Source organism: Rhipicephalus sanguineus, chromosome 6 (genome assembly GCF_013339695.2).
Source record: "Rhipicephalus sanguineus isolate Rsan-2018 chromosome 6, BIME_Rsan_1.4, whole genome shotgun sequence".
Classification (NCBI taxonomy): domain Eukaryota; kingdom Metazoa; phylum Arthropoda; class Arachnida; order Ixodida; family Ixodidae; genus Rhipicephalus; species Rhipicephalus sanguineus.
Genome location: NC_051181.1, coordinates 106,318,938 through 106,335,362, shown reverse-complemented (window position 1 = coordinate 106,335,362; position 16,425 = coordinate 106,318,938). Strand labels below are relative to the sequence as shown.

Here is a 16,425-nt window from a genome sequence, read left to right as displayed (position 1 = left end):
CGAGGAGGCGTTATGGAACTGACACGAGGTTCCGTCAACGAACATACCGGCTGCAGTCCGACATTTGCAAGCTCCTCCCTCACAACCTGCTGGATCAACGAGATCGTTGGTCGAAGATCATCAGATGGTCGCGTCAGCAAAGATGATGGCGACGCCGCCTCGATTTCTCGGCGCACGATGCGAACTACGCTCTCGTTGGTAGGCGGTTGACCGCATGGCGGCTGAAGGTCCTCGCAGGATGATGTAGCGGCCGTGTTCGGAAGTCGCATGAAATGCTGGGCAATGCGGCGACTCTTCAGCTCTTCGAACCGGCGGCACTCTTTGATGATGTCGTCCACGGTTGAGCAGTCTTTAGACACAAGTAAATTAAAAGCGTCATCCGCAATTCCCTTGAGCAAATGGCTTACTTTGTCAGCCTCTGACATGTTGGTGTCGACACGACGGCAAAGGGCCAGGACGTCAAGGATGTAGGAGACGTATGATTCGGTGGAAGTTTGTGCCCGACAGGAGAGTTCTTTAGAAGCGGCCCGCTGGCGTCCGACGGCTCTACCAAATAGGTCGCGAAGCTTCTGTTTACAGGCATCCCAACTTGTTAAGTCAGCTTCATGAGCCTGAAACCACGCGCCTGCTGTTCCGCAGAGATAGAAGTCAACGTTGGCGAGCATCATTGTAGGGTCCCACCTGTAGACCGCTGCAAACCGCTCGTACTTCGCAATCCAGTCATCGACGTCAATGTGGTCGGTGCCGCAGAAGTTACCGGGATCGCGCGGTTGAGTCAATACGACCGGCTGTACCGGCTGTACCGGCTGTACCGGTTGTACCGGAGTCGCGGTCGAAGCGGCAGCAGCAGAGTTGCTTTCTGTTGACATATTGAGGCTGTCAAGGACACGTCCGCTGCGGAGTTCCGTCTTGCGTAGTACCCAGCACCTCCACCAAAATGTTACGAATATATTTAACTTATTTACAGTATGGAGTAGTCCCGCAATCAAGATGGCGGTTGCGTATTTTCAGAACACCGACACGTCGTCTGCCTCTTCTTCGCACACCTCACCACAGTCATAGCTGCAACCCCGCTACAATATTGTGTCTAACAAAGAAAAACGAGCCCTTAGAAGCCATCTTCTTTCCTATATTACTATGTAGTGTGACTGAGTGTGTTGATCAATTACTTACATTGTCTTTACATTTTGGCCGATATTCTGCATTGCCTTTCGGAGCTATCCTTCCTTCGGCCGCCCATTTTCCTACGAATTAAAAAATTACACCATATCCACGGGTGAATGATGAAGAGCTTGGGCGAAGCTCCTGAAGCAATCATGGTTACACCGTGAAATGTTCAGTGGTTTCGCCCAGCAGTAATCAAAGCGATACGCCGCTTTGATTACTGCCCGCCATCTAGGGTGCAGGGTGCCGCTGCTTTTTTTTTTCTTTTGCACACATATTGCATACGGATGGATGGATGGATGCTATGAGCGTCCCCTTTATAACGGGGCGGTGACATGTCTGCCACCAGGCTCGAAGGATAAAAAAGAAAAAAAAGAAAAAAACTTCCTTGTTTCATGTTGTCCTAATGCCTTATCTACATTGATTAAATCTATGTTATTATAACAAAAAATATAAATTCACAGTCCATCTCTCTGCCTCTTAAGGCAGAATAACCTTTTTTCCCCCAATTATTTATTTTTGTACTTTATCTCTACTTTTCTGCCACCAATACTCTAACCGTCTCTTACTTATTTCTATCGCGGGCGTGTTCAGCTTTCCATTGTTGTCCCTAAAACCCAAGGCTTCATGTAGACTCGTGCCCACACGTATACCTGGGTGAATATCGCCACATTCAATCAGTACATGTTCCATCGTTTCCTTAGTTCCCCCGCAGCATGTACATAGTTCTTCTTCGTTACTGAATCTCGCTTTATAACTACGCGTTCTCAGGCAGCCCGACCTTGCTTCAAACAGTAAAGCGCTTCCCCTTGAATTATCATAAAACCTTTCCCTCCTTATTTCGTTTTTTCCTTTTCGGTAGTTACTCAGAGCCGGCTTCTTTTCCATCGCTGTCATCCAATAAGTCTTCTCCGCCTCTCTGACCTTCCGCTTAATGCTCCTTGTTGCCATATCGCCCGCACTGCCAGCCGTATATTTACTGGTGAGCCTCCTAGTTCTTTTTCTCCACTGCGTGTCAACGCTTTTTCTATACAAATACCTGAAAACCTTCTCTGCCCATCTACTCTTCTTCATTTTCCTCAGCCTCTCTTCGAATCTCATTTTGCTCTGCGCTTCCCTCACTTCAAAGCCTGTCCATCCCATATCACCCTTTACCGCCTCATTGTCGTCTTCCCGTGAGCGCCCAAGGCGAGGCGGCCCACCGTCCTTTGATTTACATCCATTCCTGATTGCACCTCTGACTTCATGCACACCACTGAGTTCCCAAATGTAAGCCCCGGAACCATCACACCCTTCCACAGCCCTCGAAGCACCTCGTACCTATTGTATCCCCATAAAGCTCTGTGCTTCATAATTGCAGCATTCCTCTTTCCCTTTGCTACCGATGCTTTCTCTTGTACCTCCATATATCTATCCCCCTCATTTACCCATACTCCGAGGTACTTGTACTCGCTTACCCTCGGTATTTTTTGGCCCTGTATTAAGACCGTATGGTCTCCGTGATCATTGAATATCATCAATCCACATTTTGTTGCACTAAATCCTAGTCCTAGAGCCTCACACTCCCTTCCGCATATATCTGCCAGTCTCTGTATATCATCTTGACTGTCCGCAAATAAGACAATATCATCAGCATAAATAGACCTGGAAGCTTCTGCTCAACCATACATCTCTATGGGACAGCGCCATCTATTGAATGATACGGGAGACGCGACGGCGGGGGCACGCCGCATGGAGCGACGACCGACCAGGTGGTGCTATAAGGAGCTTCGCCCCTAAAAAAAAACATTGTTGCTCGAGCCCCTGCCGCTGGTCATCTTGCATATCGACCCTCTCCGTTGCAAGCGTTCTAGGAAACCAGTTACGACAGCCGGTGCAAATCTCCGGCCCTCGTTTAGCTGATCTGCGACCGCGTCTGTCTACATACGCATATACGTGCACAGGGTTCTCTAATTGGGGGGGGGGGGGGGGGGGAAGGGGCTGAGGTGGCGGTGACGGGCGGCTCACAACGGCCTGCCATTGGTACCCGGCTCTTCGGGGGATAAAAGTTTCAAGTACGCCGTTCTTGTAATGCATAACCAAAGGTCCTCGTCTGCCATTATTGTCTAAAATTGGCATGGTCATGATGACCCTGCACATCAGACAGTGACGGGAGAGGTACGACGGAGTAAATATATGCGGTTGACTTGGCGCGCCTCTCAGATGATTAGGAAAAGATATGTATATTTATTCACATATTTAATCCTATGTATATTAGTAAAAATGATTTCGCGTTACGCTGTAAACTGCAAGTTATTCAGTTAGCGACATCGACTGCGACATGAGACCTTCCCTCTTTGATTTCTCGCTCTCGACTGATCTTGTGCATGCAGCAAGATTAAAAGGTTATTACTCTGCTATCGCTTCTCGTCTCCATAGAAAGCTTCGCGACATCTCAGGGGCCGCAGATTAATGTTATCGAGCAAGTGTGCACAAAAATAAATGAGGTTTTTTCGGCTGCAGATCGATGATGACAATGAATACGTGGAATCTTTAAACGTGTGTCCACTTCAGCCGGGTTCAGAATCGATCTTGCGCTTCCCTGTAAACAGTACGCGCAAGTGCACATTTCACTTGCATCTTGCCGCCTTCGTCCCCCAATCCCTTAATCGGCGCGTTTCGCAGAACTTTAACTTCTTAGCCAGAGTTCTGCATTAATCGGCGTCAGAACCATGTATTTGTTTATGTGGGTGTCGCCACGTAGTAAGGCGGACGTACCGCTGTTTTGACCATCCCGGCTTCGAGCCATGTCATTCTGAATGCAAGTGCGGGAGCGTTTTCCTGTTTCTTTGTAGTCCAAATGAGCTCGCCTCGGTTGAGAACCGTAAGCGTGGCCTTAGGCCCAACAGCATGTTGAACGAGGTAACCACTGATCGGTCGCGGCGAAGGGTTGTCCAATGGTGTATGACAAGGGTCTCAAACACGCGGCCCGCGGCTTCACAAGGAATAAAGTTCTGGGACTTTGCTAAGCGGTACCCGCATTATTTATCGCCTATTGCGATTAATAACGCTTTCTTTGGGTGATCTCAGTGACGGGACCGGTCTCAAGTATTTTTCTTTAGTGAGGAATCCCATGCGGTCATCATGCGTTGAAACAAAGCAGTGGAAGAAAATCTATATGTTTCAGAATCGGCGTCCTGATTTTACACATTCTGGAGACCAGTATCGACATTTTTGTCGAACCCTGGCGTCAAATCCCGTTCCGAAATTATTTATGTGTGAGATATCGGAAAGACGGTCTTTCAAATGGAAACGTTAGTTGACGTTTTCTTCAATCACTCCCCCTCCCCCCCAAACCTTCTTCGCTGTCCTAGCCATCGCGAGACTAAATTTCGTGACTGCGGCCCGCTAGCCGAGGTGAGTTTGAGGCCCCGGGTGTAAGAGATTGGCGCGGCGCTTTGCTGAACTCGAGCGTCGCGTGCATATAGGGGTCCGCCTTTCTGTTATGGCAGATTCTCTCTCTCCCAGGCTCTTGACGCAACACACCTGCCTTACGAGAGGGCTGAACGTTAGACAATGCGTCCTGCGTGAGGCCATGACAGACACGTGTAGACTGGTGTACGCGGTCTGACGCGTTATAGCGTCTGCACGCGAGGACGTGCTTAGGGTCGAGACTTTTCCGAACCGTGGTCCCCGAAAAAAACACGCTGTTCAAACCAACTTGTTGTGCTTTCCGTAGATAATCGCATATGCGGAATGCTCGAAATTGCGCGGGCAGCAAGAAAATAAAAAAAGGACTTGTCAGCAGGTGCGCAGACACTTCTGTAACTTTCGCGGCAGTTCGGGACACGTTTTAACGCCATGGAAGCTTGGCAAAGTCAAGGCGGAATTCCATTAGCGGGCCTTCGGATGTTTTTTTTTTTTTTTTTAATTTTTGTATGCACTTAATGCGGAATGACTAGTGAAGAATTCGAGAGTGCCAAGATTGGTGCAACAAAATATCGAAGTGCATAGAAACTTTCTTCCACCGAGACTGAGTGGTCCCATCCGACCGCTGTATTCCTGTGTGTGCCCGTATGCTCGCTGTATAAGCTGTAAGCCGGCACTCATCGCATCGTGCTTCATCCGCGACGTGTGTGCCGCTGTACAAACACGCGACGTCTAGCCGCCATGAAGCCATGTGCTTGACGAACGTGCACTACAAGAAGGGCTCGAGCTCGGTGCATAGGGAAGGCTCCCCGCGTTCAGTCACGATGGTCCGAGCAACGCAGTTGGTTTTGGTGGCTTTGGCTATCGCCGTCGCTTCTTGCGAGCATGACCTAGGTAAGACGTTGTATTGGGAAGACTGCTACGTGTTGCTACTCTCCGAAATACACTGATACGCTAACGGGACTGTCCCGCTGAAAAAAAAAGAAAGAAAACTGTGCTTTCTTTTTCTGGGTGCTTCTGAGAACATTTCCTTAGCGTTTTTTTTAATTTTGTTCCCTCTCATCTTCTTGTTTATCTTGGATGATATTTTGGTACTACTGCTTCTCTCAGTGCCAAGCTTTCCACACTTCCTAACTGGTAAAGATGAAAAGTACTAAAGTGCCAGTGCATGCCCATTGTATTTGTGTAGTGACAAATACTCGGTGACATAAAAAAACAGCAGGGACTAAATGGACTGACGCCGTTCAGCATCCTGAATATTTAATGTAATAACGAGGAGACCCTATTTGCATACGGTAAATGGCAATATTATCCACTTTATTCCGCAATACATGAAATCTTATGTATCAGTCGAGGATTTGGTGTATATACGGTTGAAGCGTTGAAGGATTTGCGTTATTTCCGCTTGCGAGCAGCTACGCTCGTGAGTCATGTAGACGGTTTTCATGGCGGTTTAAACGCGTACCCTCATTGGCACGTATACAGTAGGAGGGTTCGCAGCTGCAAGCGATGTTGGGGATGTCTCGCAAGCCCGCCAGCAGCACGAATTGAAGGAGCTAATTTGTCACTCTCATCCTCTTTCTTGCCTCCTTTCTAGCTTTACTCACCGGTTCGTCGCTAAACACTTTATTTTTGAAAAAGGGGCAGCGAAGAAAAATCGCAAAGAAAATGCAGGGCGATTAACCATGCAGGTTGTGCCTGCATGGTTAAGGTGTTACAGTTTTCAAGGTGTTCCACTTCACTTGTGTCAACAACACCTGAGTGGGAACATATGTTGGAAAAACCCGATAGGATAGTAATGGCAAATATCGAATTATTCTTTCCTCGAATCCAACCAAACATCGGCGAGGCAGCCGGAACTGTACTGGCATCCTGACGCTGGAAGGCCTTGCTCACTTGAACAGAGAATAATGTAAAATAGCTAAGATCCAGCGCTTGGTTCCTGACTTCGTTGGTATTTTGTGTGTGTGTGTGTGTGTGTGTGTGTGTGTGCGCAGACTTCCGTATTCAGCTCATATACGACGCAGTCGACAGCGGATTGGACAAACCGCAAATGAACCGGCTTGTGCTTTCTCTCCTGAGGATGTTGAACTTCCATTCCAAGGTAGGAGGACAGCACTGCACGAATAACGCGCAAATTGAGTTCGAATATGAGCCCCTGTAGGCACTGTGTTCGTTGACCCGATTAGGTGAAAGGAGTTTAATTTCGATTTCACGCCTGTTTTCTTTTTGCTTTAGGTGTCGGTAAAGAAAGCCAGATACGCATAGTTAAACTTGCATGATTTCGCTTCATCGCAAGAAGCTGGCCAGATGCCTGCTAATGCAGAGCTAATGCCAAAGGCGAACGCAGGCTTCCCCATCAGGGGGGGGGGGGGGAGGTGCAAAGGTTCATTGCAGCCCCCCCCCCTATTAGGTGGATGTTTAAGGCAGACTTTGCCCCCTCCCCCTCACAGGTGACTAAGACTGGCGCCCCCCCCTGCCCCCCTGCCCCCCTGCCCCCCCCCGCCCCCCTTTCCGCGAGCACACGTATGGTTAATGCTTATTATGTCCCTGCTAATGCGAAAGCACGAAAGTCTCATTTTGTGGGTATTGTTGCGACGCTATGGGAGGTGAAAGTCACAGCGAATTTACCGCGCCAACAGTGAAATATCGCAGACTAACTCTAAGGTTCTACTCCTGCAGCGTGAAGCTAAGGCTTGTGAAATGGAGTAGTGTTATCGATAACAATGTATGTTTTTAGTTCTCAGTAATTACTAGCAAAAAGACGTAGTCGTTCTCACCCCAAAGCAAGGACTGCACGAGGATTTCAACTTGATTTATTGCGGTCACCTTTCACCTCCTAAAATCAGGCAAACAAAAGCCTTGTAATACGCCTAAAAAATATCCACCTTAGAATTCGCAGGCGTAAGAAGGACGCAAGAGAAATCAACGTCGTAAAAGCTGGATGCGATACCTTTGTGTTTTAGCGTTGATAAAAAGCACTGTCCGGTATTTTAAGCACTTTAAACGACGAGACGAGATTCCCCAGCCCTAATGGAACCCTTAGTTCGACACGCTTATGTTCTGTTCGTCTACTTTTCTCCACCTTAGAAGTCCGCAGGCCGTAAGAAGGCGCAAGGAGAAATCAACGTCGTAAAAGCTGGATGCGAATACACTTTGTGTTTTAGCGTGTGATAAAAAGCACTGTCCGGGTATTTTAAGCACTTAAACACTAGACGGAGATTCCAGCCCCTAATTTAACCTCTTAGTTCGATCACGCTTATGTTCTTGTTCGTCTACTTTCTTGTGCATTAACTACTTCCACTTGTTTATCTTTATTACTAAATAATTTTTCTTCTTGCGCTTCAGCAATATGGACCCCCTTTCTTTTAAAGAGATTCTTACAATAAAATAACAGGAAGTGAAGAGAAAAGTAAACCCCGCAACTGTCTCTAGCAAAGTAGGACACCTCAACAGTAGTTCATAGGGGAAGGGATAAGGAGGGATTAAAAGAAATAAAAAGAAAAGATTGGGGAGCGGGAGGTCGCGGACCGGACCCCGATCTGAGAGAGGTCTTTGGCGAGGGGACATCGCGGACGAGACAACCGTCGAGCGTGAAATCCTCCGAGCTACTGGGCCATTTTTCGAGAGCTTACAAATGCACGCGGGTATGACATGTAGAAGACGAAGAGAAAAATGAATCTCGCCTGGTGGAGTGCGCACGTGCACGACACGCCTGTGATCCTTACATTTAATGCTTTTACCCCATACGTGCCAGTTCTACAATAGCTCAAATGCAAAATTTCAAGGCTTTGTGCAAGCCCACTATTTCACGTCATTTAGCGTATTCCTAAGGTACTATAAAAAAAAACACTGGAAAAAAAAAAACTCAACAGTACATTTAGAAGTGCAATACGTCTGAATTGCAACCACAGTTGTTTAGCTACGCGAGTTTCTGTGATTTCCGCCACAAAAACGAAAAAAAGAGCGCATCTACGGCCTATCTAATGATGTCTTCCCTCCTTCACGTATGATCGCAGGACACAGAGGTTATGGACGAGTGCTACGCCAAAGGAAACAAAGACATCCACACGGTGAGACAGCAGTAACGTAGCCTTGCGTTTTCAATTTCTCGCAGTATATTTTGGCGCTTGCCTTTCGGAGTATCTATATTTTACATTTGATTTCTTTTACAATTTGATCACTCGTTACTCACTTCACTTTCGTGCACAGCTTGGTACTGTAACTTTACGATGCACTTAAAGAGAATGTCGGTTCAGCAGGTCTCAACGTAAAAGATGGCCTGCTTTGTAAGCCATATTGTGATTTAATAGTTTAAAGAAGGGATCATGCAAATAGAGCCATGCTATAGCGCTTTAAAGAATTTATTATTACGTATACTGTTCACACTTGCTTACATTTGTTCTTGCTTAGTCCTGAACGCACACTTTTTTTTAATTGAACGCCCATATCAGCCAGGCTGTTGGAAGCTTTTGATAGCCATCTTGATTTACGAGGGCGGTCCGATAAGTACTTAGCCTCACCGCGAGAGTGCGACGCTATCGCATGAGACATATACTGACGTTGAGTACGCTCTCTTAGAGGGACACAAGCAAAGGTCCAGTCGAATCGGGCTCGCGGTTTTGTGTTGGCCGCTTGAGGAAGCAGGTGATTTTCGTGTGTCTGTTAAAAATGGAAAAAGAGCAATATCGGTCGGTGATACAATTCTTGTTTTTGGAAGGGAAATCGCGCAGCGAAATCGAAGAGCGACTGGATGCCGTCTACGGTGAGTCCTATCCTATGATGGCAACTGTCAAAAATTGTTTCAACGAGTTTAAACGTGGTCGCACGTCGGTTTTTGATTAGCCTCACCCAGGGACCCCACAAGCGGCTACCACGGCCGATAATGTAGCAAAACTCCACGACCTCTTATTGGCAGACCGCCAACTGAAGGTGCGCGAGATAGGCATCTCAAAAGACCACGTGGGTCATATCATGCATGAAATTTGGGGCATGATAAAGCTGTCGGCGCGATGGGTGCCGCGTTTGCTCACTCCGGACAACAAGCGCGTCCGTGGGACCATTTCAGAGCCGTGCTTGAAGCTGCTTAAGCGTAATCCGAAGGAGTTCCTGCGTCGTTTTGTGACCGTCGACGAAATATGGATCCACTGGTACACACCAGAGACCAAAGAACAGTCGAAACAGTGGACTGCAACCGGACAACCTGCTCCGAAGAAGGCGAAGACTGTCGCATCGGCCGGAAAGGTGATGGCCGCCATTTTCTGGGATTCTCAAGGTGTGATCTTCGTTGACTACCTTGAGAAGGGCAAAACAGTGACAGGGCCCTACTACGCGGAATTGCTGGGCCAATTCGACGCCGAACTGCGAAAAAAAAAACGGCCACACTTGGTGAAGAAAAAGGTGCTCTTCCACCATGACAACGTGCCAGCTCACACCTGCGCCGTCGCCAGGGCCAAGTTGGTCGAACTGGGCTACGAAGTGGTACCCCATTCAGCGTATTCTCCAGATTTGGCCCCGAGTGACTTCTTGTTTCTCAACTTGAAAAAGTCACTCGCCGGACAAACATTTGAGTCGAATTAAGAAGTTATCGCCGCCACAGAAGCTTTTTTTGCAGCTCAGGAGAAAACGTATTTTTCTGATGGGATCAAGAAGTTGGAATATCACTGGATCAAGTGTATAGAGTTGAAAGGGGAGTATGTTGATAAATAAATCGACACCATTCCAAAATTTTCGTTTTTGTTTTGAAGGCTAAGTACTTATCGGACCGCCCTCGTACATACGAATGTCTCAGACTCCAAATCCGAGGGGCAAGAAAGCCAACGTTCTGGCACCTGAATTCTTTGTTTTGGTCAATGGGCCAGTCGGCCTGGCCTCTAAAGTTATACGAATGAAGTTCACCGGAGTTCACGCCCGAACGTCTAGCAAACTTACTCTTTTTAACTTGTGTCGTCTCGTTTAGTGTTCCATTTGTCGGACACCGCAAAAACAACGCTGTAGTTAGGTTTTGTCTTCTTTTACTGCAGTTTTGGCAAAACGAAAATACGAAATTAAACTTAACGTGTTAGATTGCACATAAAGCAGCTAAATATCTCCTATGTGCTTTTCTTCCTTCTAGATGATGTTTTTATTGCCTTGCCATCAATTCTAATACAAATTACCATAGCTTTGTTCGCAGTATTACATATGATATGGACAAACTCTCGAAATGAGCCAATTTAAGTACGCTATTACTGTAGCATGCTATGCCTTGTTCGCAGGATAAAAACTGGGACTTGACTAAACTAAGCACATGTGGAAAACCTTACCGATACTCTTTCGCACCATTCATGTACTCCTTACCTAAAATGCACACTAATATCGTATTTATCTTTTCCCCAGATGAGAGTCTGCTTTACCGACACAACGGGAATCGTGAGTATAATAGTTTTAACACAAACTAATCCATACAAGTTATAGGCTTTACGCATGAAGCTCAAAGGCGAGCAGTGTACCGTGATGTGCCATAGGATGTCGACGCTTTCGTTAGCTGCGCATAATAACTATAACAACGTGTTGGCGTACTATCAATACGACTGTTTCGTTCCTCTGTGCAACGCGGGCTAGGTTCGGGGTTTTCTATGAGCATTCGCGAGATCCCAGCTTAGCAGCCTGAGAAAAAAAGGCATATTTAGAGAAAGAAGAAAGAAGGAAACAAAGAAACGCTCGGGGGTTAAGTAGACTTTGTGCAGTTTGCTACCCTACATGTGAGGAGGGAGCCGAAAGAGAGAGAGAACCTGAGTATAGAACATAGAACATGGCGCGGCGCTTCTACAGCCGGGAGCCAAGGTCTGTCGCCTTCGAGATCTGTATAAAACAGCTTGCGTGATTTCAGACTGTTCATTTCTGAGACCAGATTTCCAAGAAAGTTACTCGCCGGATTAGGCAAGTAAGTCGTGGAAAACGCTTTAGCTTCCAGGCTGGGTTTGGGTAAATGGGTATACAACGAGTGATTGGATCGACCACGTTTTATGATGCATGTAGTCGGCATATACAGTATGGCTCGCTCTCAAATGGGACGCCGTTTCAGTAAACACGCTGGCGTTGCTTAAACAGTTTCAGCTTAAAGGGGTTATGAACCACTTTTTCAAGTAATGATCTAATGACCTTAGTATCGGAGTTTACTGCCTCCCCAATCGATTGCGCAAAACTATTTCGAATTCGTCAATAACGAGCGGAGTTACGGGTGTTTGGCGCACGCTCTCAGCGCTTTCTCTTTTCTCGTGGCCGACGAGCGCACTGGAAGCTACACAGGGAGGGATGGCACGGGGGAAAGAAGTTACGTTAGCGCGCGTCGTGAAACGCGATCGCTCTCCCGCTGTGATTCGCGTGCGCGACTGTGGCTACCGTGTAAAGTTAGCAGACTGAGGAGTGCGGCGCCGGCAAGTGGCGGCACCCCGTGGCAAGAAGAGCATCTGATCTGAACGCCGCTCTCTATTTATGTCGGCTATCGGCCAATGAGGATGCTATGTCTTTTGCGACGCGGCGAAGCAGATACGCGAAGTCAATTAGCTGATGCTCCGCCCACCGACGAGAGTGAGAACCGGCGTCTGTTTGAAAAGAGGGCGCCTGAGAAAACAGCAAGTTCGCTCTCCGCTTGCAGCCTTTACGCGGCGCGCACGACTACAATATTTGGATGAGCAGTTTATAGCCGTGTCAGCTTTCCGTAGGATGTGTTTTTGCAACAAGCCCAAGAGGTGCTTCATGACCCCTTTAAGAGAAAGAGTTGCTTGAAGTGATGTGTTAACTGTGCATGCGGTAACAAAGCATTACTTTTCCTGTCTACGTATCAAAACTTATTTGAAATCTGGCCTTAATTATTATCAGGCGCTTATTATTAAATGTTAAATGCGCGTAAAGAACGAGTAGAGAGGCACGGGACTGTCCCAACTCCTTTCTTGCCTGGTCATCGTGTGCTGTTTCTGTATGTATTTCGAACATCACACAAGATGCCCCCCCAGAAACGCAATATTTTTCAGGTCTACAGACGGATGCAGAATGATGTTTTAACAATATTTTTCTACGTAATGCGCCAAGTAAGTGAATTCGACGAAGTCGAATATTTTTAACGAAGTTGAAATCAACATGGAAGTTACGTTGGCCTTGAATACGAACTTAAGCGCCGCACTTCACTGGATACCTAAGACACTCCAACATCGCTCTTCCTCCGGTCTTCCGCCCCTGTACTGTAGTGCATGCTTCCCAGGCTCCAGCTTGACTTAGCAGGATCGTCTTAGGTTACTGTGGTGTTCACAACCTGCTGCACGTGTTTAACTACTACGCGCATTCGCAGTCGGTGAATGGCGTCTGCAACAAGGAAGGCATCGACAAGTACGTCAACAGCCGCTGTGGGTCATGTTCCCGAATTTTTCCGCGAGCTTATCACGGACCTTGTCGGCTGCAGTTGCTTCAAGAAGGTAAGTGTGATGTTACAGTTCTTGCCTTAGCTTATATATTAATGGAGGCTTATTAGTGAAAATGCTGCACATGGATGGAAGAAGTGTAATTCTGATGGCTCCAATATTATTGGGCATCCTAATAGTAGTAGTAGTAGTAATAATAATAATAATAATAATAATAATAATAATAATAATAATAATAATAATAATAATAATAATAATAATAATAATACGAGGAAAGAAAGTTTAGCCGCCTTACAAAAATAACAGTGAGACCTCTTTAAGTACCCCGGCAACATCCTTGGCCATTTCAGAGCAAAAAAAAAGTTTTTACTCTATGTTCCCTGGGATTAAAAAGGTATTTTTGGCCAAAAATAAGCAAATACAACATGATGGGACCAAATGAATACGAAACGGACAGGTTGTTCTTCTTTACTAGCATGACTTCATTCTGAGCATCAGGCGACAAAATTGCAGATTCTATTGTGCAGTGAGAGTTTGACGTGTGTAGATTAATAATGAAGTTATCATTTCCTCCGATATTAAGGCTGTCATTGCAAGTGCGCACTTTCTTTGCACGGACTAGAACCGGGCAGGTAAGCGGTATGTTATGGGTGATGCATTGTAAAAATGTAATCCTTTCGGGTTTATTACAACTTCCGCAGAAAATTTGTTATACGAGCGTCAGCAACGATTTGTATTTTACGAGCACCTTATAATATTTGCCTTGCCTGCTGTCGGGGAACAAACTAATTGCCACAGACATCACGTCTGCGAAAGAAATAGAAGGCATTCTATCTGTGATGTTCGCGCCATGTTTTAAGCGTGAGTTATTTACGCACTGAACGAAAAGAAATGCATCTTCGAGAGCTCTAAGGCATTATGTACAGCGTGTATGCATTATACACGATGTTTTTCACTTTGTGGACATAACTTAACGCAACGCGAATTTTGCATGCAGTTAAAGTCCTTGGTATGTTATCAGTTAAGTGATGGTTATGTCTAACGCGTTAGGCATAATGAATGCTTTTGCAGCATATTAATCATACAGACACCCCGTATCAATTAACGTCTCCTTTTGGAACATTGTTGAATATGTGGCCGCTCTTCTGGATGAAACAACCACGGTTCAACTCTGATGTCTGGCACTAATGGGGCTACGTTGCGTCCAATCTGCACGTGAACTTCAACTTATCCTGTTTGACTTTCGCTCTTGTACCAAAGTACTCATTTCAGCGCTTTAGAAAGTGTTATTCATGCTTTTTGTGCATCTTAATGTCGTACCGAGTTTAAATATACGGCGAATGGAGTAAGAATTTGCGATGAAGTCTGTACTTTGAGTGAAGGTAAACAACAAAAACACCGACACAATACCTTAAAAATTACCACACTCTTGGAAATTCAGCCTTGATTCTACAAAATCGTACGGCAATGCTGCTTCTCAAATCTTTCCACCATGTCTTGGCAACGAAAGTTGCATTATTGGATGCATCGCAGTGCTGACATTATTGTTGCCGTTTCATTTCTGTTGTTCCTTAGATGGAAGAGTGGGTCGAGTGTTCAAGCTCAGCCGTTTTCAAGGTGAGCACTTACTCTCCCTAGTTGCAATTTTCTCGTGACTGCCTCCGCATGTCGCGTATTTTCTCGCTAGCTTTATCGTCGGCTAGGCATTCGAGAACAGTTACCATTACAAACAGAGAACTCTCTTTTTTTTTCATTTTGATGACCTTGTATGACAAATACAAGCGTGCCGAATGGTTTTTCTTCTGACTGCCTTTGTTCACGACACAGCCGGCGAAAAATAAACTTTCTTTGATAGCGCAGAGCGACTGCTATTCACCGTGCTTTTCCCGGCTAGTTATAATCTAAGTGATGGTGTCTTTCCAACGCTTCCCTAATTGCGTTAACGAAATATTTTATAGGCAAGCAGACTGAGCTCGCTCCATTGAGAAAATTTTCGAAAATTGTGCTTAACGCCACAAAGCAGATCACAAGACTCATTTTCACCCACCTTCTCATAGAAAGGTATGTTGCAGAAGGACGAAAAAAAAGTGCGTTAATTGAAAACTGCATTAGATTTTTTAATGTACTGGCTCTTAAAAGCATTGCTTAAAAGTCCTTTAATGTCGCATTCTCTCGTCGAAACTTTTGTATTCGTTGGAAGCATGAAGGGAAGTGTTTTAAAACATTGTGTCGTTAAGGCAGGTCACCACCTTCGAGAACAAATTTTACAGTTGCAGTCCAAAAGTTATAGTTGTGATTTTGGCTTGTAGGGCTGATGTAAATTTAAACTTTAGAATGGTGAAGCTGCTGAAAATGTAAAAAACAAAATTTATAAATATTAATTATTCCAAAATATGCGTGTTGCGCCAACAGTCATAACTACTAAATTGCTGGTGCGATTGAAACACAACTTGGCAGGTACGTTGTGAGGACACTATCCTGTGCATCTAATATTCACGATCACTCCATCTCTAAGCTAAGGCGCGTTATCGTAGAAAGACTGAAAAAGTTTGTATTTCACAGCTTTCTTTTGCACAAAATTGGCCATAGTACAAAAAGTTACAGCTCGTTTTCAATAACTCTGCTTGAATGCAGAGCTCAACCTACAACAAAATAGTACGCAAAACTGTATGTGAAAACGTTTATCAGAAGGAAAGTTACCACTGTTTGCGTAAGTGTAGGATGCAAAAAAAATGATGTTCTGAGAAAAATGGCTTTAAAGATTTGAACTGAATGTCCATATAATAAAGAAACATTCAGTGTGTCTGAAATTCTCTATGTTCATAGCATGGGACCTCTTCTGAAGCGGCACATTCTCCTTTTGAGCGAGCTGAAGCACATATTTTTTCTAGCTCGGTTTGCGTCTCCAGCTGACTCATCTACGTGTGCTCCACGCTTGGTATATTGATTCCATCACTTGCGCTGATGCTTCTTTTTCGTCCTATGCTTGGCCATATTTCATGGAGTACTATAACTTATTCCACGACGAGGCCAGAACTAAGTCCAAGAGCTCGAAGTGGTGCACGAAAAAGCAATAGTAGCTGAGCGAAAACGCGCGCAACTTAAACAGAGTGCCGAAGCCGTGTAGTGGAAATTTTCAAATAAATCGTACACATCATGCCCCACAGGCTTAAGAATGTACTTAGACAACTTAGCGTTACATTTTATTCATAAGGAAAAACACTTATGACGACATGACAGATGTTGTAGAATCAGAGACCTTCAGTTTCGGTTTCGGATGTGTCTAAGAGGGGTTGGAGAAATGGTCATAACTTTCGAATGGCTCAAGATAACTACATAATTCTTTTTGTTAAATATTCTTGAAAAGACAGGGAGCTCGAAAATGTTTAATAAAAAATCATTTTAACAAAATGCGTCTTTGAAGGTGGTGACCTACCCGCAATTACGTATTAAA

At 45.5% G+C, this 16,425-nt stretch overlaps 1 protein-coding gene across 1 annotated transcript in view; it reads left to right on the top strand.

Moving 5' to 3' along the window:
* Positions 1-16,425, top strand: part of LOC125756112 (uncharacterized) — a 109,155-nt gene that overhangs the window by 89,754 nt on the left and 2,976 nt on the right. Inside the window, exons 4-8 of the mRNA XM_037664885.1 lie at positions 6,570-6,676; positions 8,592-8,645; positions 10,951-10,983; positions 12,902-13,025; positions 14,547-14,588. Of these exons, the coding sequence (XP_037520813.1) occupies positions 6,570-6,676; positions 8,592-8,645; positions 10,951-10,983; positions 12,902-13,025; positions 14,547-14,588 (360 nt within the window). The remainder of the gene's footprint in view (positions 1-6,569; positions 6,677-8,591; positions 8,646-10,950; positions 10,984-12,901; positions 13,026-14,546; positions 14,589-16,425) is intronic.